This window comes from Copadichromis virginalis, linkage group LG23, assembly GCF_057382275.1.
Source record: "Copadichromis virginalis isolate Kocher_CV1m ecotype Utaka linkage group LG23, C_Virginalis_male_GT1.1, whole genome shotgun sequence".
Taxonomy (NCBI): Eukaryota; Metazoa; Chordata; class Actinopteri; order Cichliformes; family Cichlidae; genus Copadichromis; species Copadichromis virginalis.
The window spans coordinates 4,959,023-4,966,060 of record NC_140639.1 but is presented as its reverse complement, the minus strand read 5'-3'; the positions used below and the strand labels follow the sequence as shown (position 1 = coordinate 4,966,060).

General features: G+C 39.2%; 1 protein-coding gene across 2 annotated transcripts in view; it reads left to right on the top strand.

Annotated features, from left to right (window-relative positions):
• agbl4 (AGBL carboxypeptidase 4) overlaps positions 1-7,038 on the top strand; it is a 356,132-nt gene that overhangs the window by 31,463 nt on the left and 317,631 nt on the right. The window contains exon 3 of one of the 2 annotated variants that reach the window (XM_085447239.1): positions 4,328-4,452. In XM_085447239.1, the coding sequence (XP_085303365.1) occupies positions 4,328-4,452 (125 nt within the window). Of the gene's footprint in view, positions 1-4,327; positions 4,453-7,038 lie in introns of those variants that run through there. The other variant, XM_085447240.1, reaches the window with a different exon arrangement.

Here is a 7,038-nt window from a genome sequence, read left to right as displayed (position 1 = left end):
GTGGTCACGGCCATTAAGCCACCTATTTAAATTTTAAACGCTTTAAAGGAAAAATCTCGGCATCATTTTTAGTTTATTTCCAATTAACTGTTCGGTTAAGTAATGTTGGTAGTAAGTAATGATCTAATCACAACAGAGAGGAAAAAAAATCAACCTATTGATCCCTCATATAATGGTTTAAAAGCACTTACTAAGTCTAAAATCTTAAAAGAGTAATGACCCCAAATAAATAATTAAAATGCCCTCAGAGAATGGTTGGGTTTTCAATATTGAATAACATTATTAAGAGTCTGATAGAAGGGATGACCTTTGGAGGCCATTATTAACTTGTTCTAATAGGCTGTATTTGGCAGCATTGCCTCTATGAATAGCTGTGATGTTGGTATGACAGACGATCGATTTAATGTCACATTTGTTTGGAGATGGCGCTGCGTTGCTGTCTATCTAATGTGTCTATGTTACTGATTTCTACCTGCAGCCAGCTCTGGTTTAACCCTCAGCTTGTAATAGCTTAGTGTGAGAAACCTAGTGCATGCTTGCCTACCCCCCAAACAGCTGTGCTTTTCATGTGATGAATTTAGGGGTTTTTTTCTGGAATATTTCATTCCATATTGCTACAGGTCACTGTTGTCATGAACACGTGATAAATGTGCCAGGATGTACAGTAAACTTTTTCCCCCTTTGGTTAAATACTTTAAAAAAGTCTACTCTGGAAATTGGGTTTTTTTGAAAAAAAAAATGTACAAAAGACTAATGGAAAATATTTTCCCTCAAAGAATATGTTGACAATAATTTGGGGATCACAAGAAAAGGTCATCTTAGAAACACTTGTTTGTCTTTCTTTTAATTGTTCCACCTTTTTGTTGTGACAGTATTTCTATAATCTTTCCTCCTAAACTGGCTGAACAGAGCTGGTGCATGTAGTTCTCTTTATACATGCACAGCTAAATACACACCTTCTGACTTTCTTTGCAATCCTTCTTTTAGCACCTGTAAGTTGGACACGATAAAGGTCATGAATCGACACTCTTTGCCTCTCTCTCCTTTCCGCAGACTGCACGTCTACATTTATTATTGTCTCTCTTGCCTTACTTTCTTGGGATTTATACTCTATGAATTCGACTCAGCACATTTCAGTTGAATAAGCAGATGAAGTACAAGACTTATATACTGTGTCATAGCTTTTCCCAGACACTCCCTAATCAGACTAGTGGTCTACAAAGACAGATTTTCGTTCCTGCACTGGTGTGTTGGAATGAGATGCCACTCACCATTAGTGGAAGCTGTTATTGGATGCCAGGCTTTAATGTAAATACGAATCAGTCATCAGCTTATTGTTTCACAATAACACCAGGCAGTTTGCTTCTTACTGCTTGTGCATTTCCATTATGTGCTGTATGAATTGAAATAAAACTTTACATTTATAGCTGTGACATGAGCGAATGTTTTGCTTGTGCTCAATTTTGCTATTACAGGAATGCTGCATTCACTTTCACTTCCCTTTCTTCACTGATTCTTTTTGCCGCACATCTTGTGTCATCAGACATAACTTAAAAATACTTGCCTCGTTGACTATAGGTCATGAGAGCCAATGAGGCTGAACATAAAGGCCTAAAACAAAGACCTAGTGTAATGAGACGCACCATAAATGGAGAACAGAATCAAATGAATTGTATCCCAAAAAGTCACTTTTTTTCCCCATCACGAAACAAAGTTTCAGAGGAAGCATTAATGTTTATTTGTCAGTGCACCTGGTGATTTTCTGCAGTCCTATATAACTTAATGATGGCACGTCTGTGTATAGTTTCAGTGGAGCAGAGCAAAGTGGGTGTGTGGTCTCTGTATGCATGTGTGTGTGTGTCACAAGCTGACTGGTGGATTAGCTGTCCGATGGCAGAAGGAGAGGGATCTGCTTTGACAGTGTGGTAGTTAGCCCATCTGTCTATAATCTGCTGTGTCAGTGTGTGCGTGCTGCTGCTTTGGTACTACCTGCCACCAGGTGGTCAGCAGTACCCCAACGCCCTGAAATAAAGCTGCGAGGGAGGTGGAGCCTAGTGGTCGGGACACGTTCCCAACAAACTTGATCAGCTGTTGCTCGTATGCTGCACTACATTCTAATACTTAAAATCACAGAGATGATTGGTCACATTTATTGAGTTAAGAATAAACTGTTATATAGTCATTATTATTATTGAGAAGACTAACAGACTTTTAGCTCTTTTTTTAGCTTTTACACTGGCAGCCAATAATTTGTGTATAAGGGTTTCCAATTAATGTGTGCAGATATGAATTAGAATAGAAACATGAGCCCTATATTTAGAAAGCCTGTCTTATAATCAGCTACTACCCACCCAGCTTAAAGACAGCTGTGAGAATTGGAATATGGAACATATTTCCCAGTGGATTAATTATATTTCACTGATCATATGGATGTATTTTATTCTTATTAATTTTGCTGTGAATAGTATATTGTGTGTCAAATATGGATTGCTTGAACACCCTGTGGTCTTTCTGTTTCTCATACCTATGGCAGTAAATGTCTGAGAGTAATTCTACTTGAGCATTAAGTTGGTTTGGTTGCAGAAAAATACGGAGCGTAGTCCGACCTGCTGCTTTGTCAGGCAGAGTGGATTCCAGTGATATTTACTTTTATTCAGCAGGAGAGAGAGAGAACTTTCATAAGAAACATTCAGAATTAAACTTAACCAGATGAACAAGCAGTTGATTTCATAATTCATCTGTACTCTAACATTAACTCATAGTTACGTCATAGTATAGCTGCTGTTGAGTCTCTGATGCTGAGAGGGTTTTGTTAAGACCATAGACTACCTTGTGATTAGAGCAGGGTGATATGACCAAAGATATTTATCACGATATACATTTGAAAATTTGCGATAACGGACAATATAATTGACACTAGACAAAATACTTTACAACTCTACAACTTTGTTAGTGCAAAAAAACCCATCAACGTATTTTCACGTAAACAAGCAGCTGTTTTTTATGTGCATTAGTTATATAAAAACTTAACAGTGCAAATGCAAATTCCTTGCTGACAGTTTAACCGAAAGGCATTTCCAGTGGAAACTGGCCAACATATCCTCAGCATAACCATGTTTAATATCCACAAAACTTAAAAAGAGGTTATACACACACAATACGGTAATATTATGTTGAAGCACAGTACGTTTCACTCCGCGAGGCTCCTGCCAACGATAGCCGTAATGCTCCGACAATCCATCAAGCGGTGCGGGTTCATAGCTTAGCAAAGTCGTACTAACACATTTGACAGATTGCTGAGCGCCGTGTACCACATAAAATCGTTTCGAGGTCAGTAAACACAACCAGAATTCATACATAAGGCACACGGGATTATAAGGGGCACTGTCGATTTTCAGAAAAAAGGATTGATTTTAAGTGTGCCGTATTTTCCAAAAAACACGGTAATAACGACGGCCCGCTAGCATGCCCTACCAAAAATAGTGCTTTGTTGTGTATCTGACAGACAAAAGCTAAACCAGTTCCACACCATTGAAGTTGCAGCATTTTTACAAACCAGTTCTGGTTCATCTGTTTCATTCAACAATTCGCCCTTCTCATTCTCCGTCGCCGCCATGCTTTTTAGGCCATATGCATATGAAAACAAAAGCACTGCACATGCACATTTTACCCATATTCTATCGCGATATTTCATTTTCTTATCGTTGCCCAACATTATACCGGTATTACCGTGAACGGTATGATATGGCCCAGCCCTACTTGTGATTGTCAATTTCAGTGCATCAGTTTTGTAAAAATTGTTGCCGAGGTGTTTATGATACAGAGCCAGCTGTTTTCTCAGCACAAGAAGAGCCTACGACACTCCTTCCTTCCACAATTGATCACTTCTTTGATCCACTTCTTTGATGCTGTGCATGTTTCAAGCAGCTCTACACTGAGAAAAGATTTCACTCACTCTGCTATTGTACAGTAGCAGAAAAAATAGAACATCAATATATGATGGTCAGTGTTGCTATTGTGCTGCCATAAATTCACTGAGGAATAGGAAACCTTGACTTGGTCACATAATATGCATATTTGGGTGGCTGTTAATAAAACAGGTTGGCCTGTGTGTCTGCATGACATTTAATGTGAACACGTGTCTTTAAAAGCACGTCTTAGATTTAAAAGGAGCTGTTCTACAGCATTATCTTGTCTTGGGATTGCCTGCCTGTCTTTCTGTAAAGTTTTGTGTATATCGACTGAGAGGATTTAGCAATACTGAAGAAGCGAATCACTGATCAGTTCTACAACATGCCAATCTAAGTTGTTTTTTTCTTCCCCTCAGGGAACCTGGGTCGTGTTGACTACATCAGTGAGTTTGAATTTGATCTCTTCATCCGGCCTGACACCTGCAACCCCCGATTCAGAGTGTGGTTTAACTTCACTGTGGAGAATGTCCGAGAGACACAGGTTAGCGTGCTTTGGCCTTTTAGTGTGTTTGCTGGCTGTCTCTGTATGTACCCACGTCTTCACTTATTAATTAATTTAGAATAGACAGTGCTATCTAACTCATCCCTTTCACACATAGTGGTCATTATAGTGGACAGCTATTCAAAGGCTGTTTTCTTGTATTTGTGTCAGAGTTGATGGTATACTTGCACATATTGGACACTGATGTGCCACTCCATACTGTCAAAACGTGTGTTGTCCACCTGTAAAAAACTCTTTAAATAGTACACGTTTTTAAAAAAAAGTTCAAAAATCTTTTTTTATGCCTAAAGATGAATAAATATATGAGGAAAAAAAATCCTGATTGAGGTTGTCATAAATCATGCATGAAAGGGTTAATGTAGATTTTTTTTTTAGGTGTATACTCAAACAACTATAAACTTACAGCAATGTTTGCATCACTATCAACTTCTCTTCTTACTTTAATATTACATATATCTAGGGCTGCTCGATTATGGCAAAAATGATAATCACGATTATTTTCACTGAAATTGAGATCTCGATTATTTGGCGATATTTATTTAACAATAACAATGTATTGGATAATGACTTTAAAGATTGTCAAAAAATAATATAAAATAGTGTGCAAATACTGATAACAGTGCAAATGTTTGCAATATAAAAAATAAATGAAAAATGTAAACATCTATGTTTAGTGAACTTTGCAGTGTTGCTCTGTGGTGCAGCTACGACACTGTAGCAAAGTTTACACACTATGTCTACTTGATCTATGTCTGACTCCGCGAACCCATAATGTTTCCACACCACTGAAGTTTTTTTTACCTCTCTTTTCAACCAACGACAGTCACTCTCCTCTCCAAATAACTTCTGCTTAGCTTTCCGAGCTTCCCTCGGGTCCTCTTAATTGTTGTGACACGTGTTCGAAATGCAGAGAGGTGCGCTCGATTTGCCACACGGAGCAGCGCGAGAGTAAAGCATGAGGGAGGGTTCCTAATAGTTGAGTGAATGCTGACCGGCCCAGCAGCCAGACCCTAAACTTTAACAGGTAACAAAGGCAGTGATGAAGCTGCAGCCTCGATTCTACTTGTTCATGTTTCTAAAGTAGAATTGCTGTGGCGATCCCTTTAAAGTCTTTGTGGGCCGGATTTCACCTTTGCTTGGCGCTGGCGGCTTTTTGTTCCTACCTAAATACTAAGATTAAGATCATATATGTACTCTTATTAGGATAGGGATTTGTGGTGGTGTGTGGGGCTGTAGACTGCAGGTTTACAGTGTAATAGTATAACAAATTACTTTCCCCTGGGAGTAATTGAGTAAAGTACTGCATTACTTTTAAAAAAAGTATTCTGTGTAATATGTGTAATACATTACACATTACACTGATCACAACAAAGAGGGAAAATACCTCCAGCATTCAGAAACATTTGACCATACAGCATGCAGTTAGTTTACACAGATCTAATGTCTTTGATATGCTGCTTAGTGATGGCGGTGACTCTCAAAGCCGAGCGAATGAGAGACCAATGAGAATCGATAAGGAACTGAATTGATAGGTGATATTGATAATGCAGTCTGAAATGCTAAATTCTTATCAGTTTCCATCCACAATTATATGTCATATTCTATCATTTGTCCACACCTAAACATGTGCAGCGTAATCTGTCGCAATACTTCCCTGAATCTTACATACTTCATTTTTCATTTGAAAGTTGAAACTTTCCCCCCCTCAGAGCTAGTGGTAGAGGTAATGTTCAATTTACTACCTCACTTCTTGTCACAGCCTCCAAACTTCCTGCCGCTGGCAAGCTTGGAGCTGGTGATTGGCTGACAGACGTGGTCACATGGCAAAGAGATACACCACGTGTGTGTGCACCGTGTGTGGCTTAAGGGGATGAAGGCTTGTTGTATCATTTGAATATAACATTGCAGAATAAAAAGAAGGAAAAACTGACAATATTGGCATTCAAGTTTGACTGCTGCAGTGTAATTTGTGCACAGCACAGCAGTACTTGTCAGGTGTAGAAAAAAATGAGATAAAGTAAAGAAACAGACAGTCTGGAGACAGCTAGATATAAAGACAGAGTTGATTAGATAGAAAGAAGCAAAGAGACTGGCAAAACGATAGTGAGGAAAAAGCAAATGTAAAGTGACAATGGAAGGAAAAAAGGAAAGTAAAACATAGAGAATGGCAAGGAGGGATCCACAGCGTGCTGCTGTCTTCCTGTAGCTTGTCCAGCCCAGTCTATCTGAGGCTATCAGGCCTATCAGCCCATCTCCCCGCAGTGCTGTAGTCAGCACTAATCACATTTTATGGCACTGAGATGAATGGGAGGCCTCGGCTTGGAGCCGGATCGATCCCAGGACCAGATAGACCAGCACCTGCAGCCTGGGCCAATAGGATATTTGCTGTTGTGGCCAAATGACAGAAAATGTGTGAGACAGTGACAGAGAGAAAGGGACAGGGAAGGGAAATGTGACACTGTAATGACTGGAGATTTATAAATATCATAGATAATAATATGCTGTATATTGTGGTGCATGCATGCAGCAGGCACAGAGGTGACAAAAACAGGTGAACATCTATCC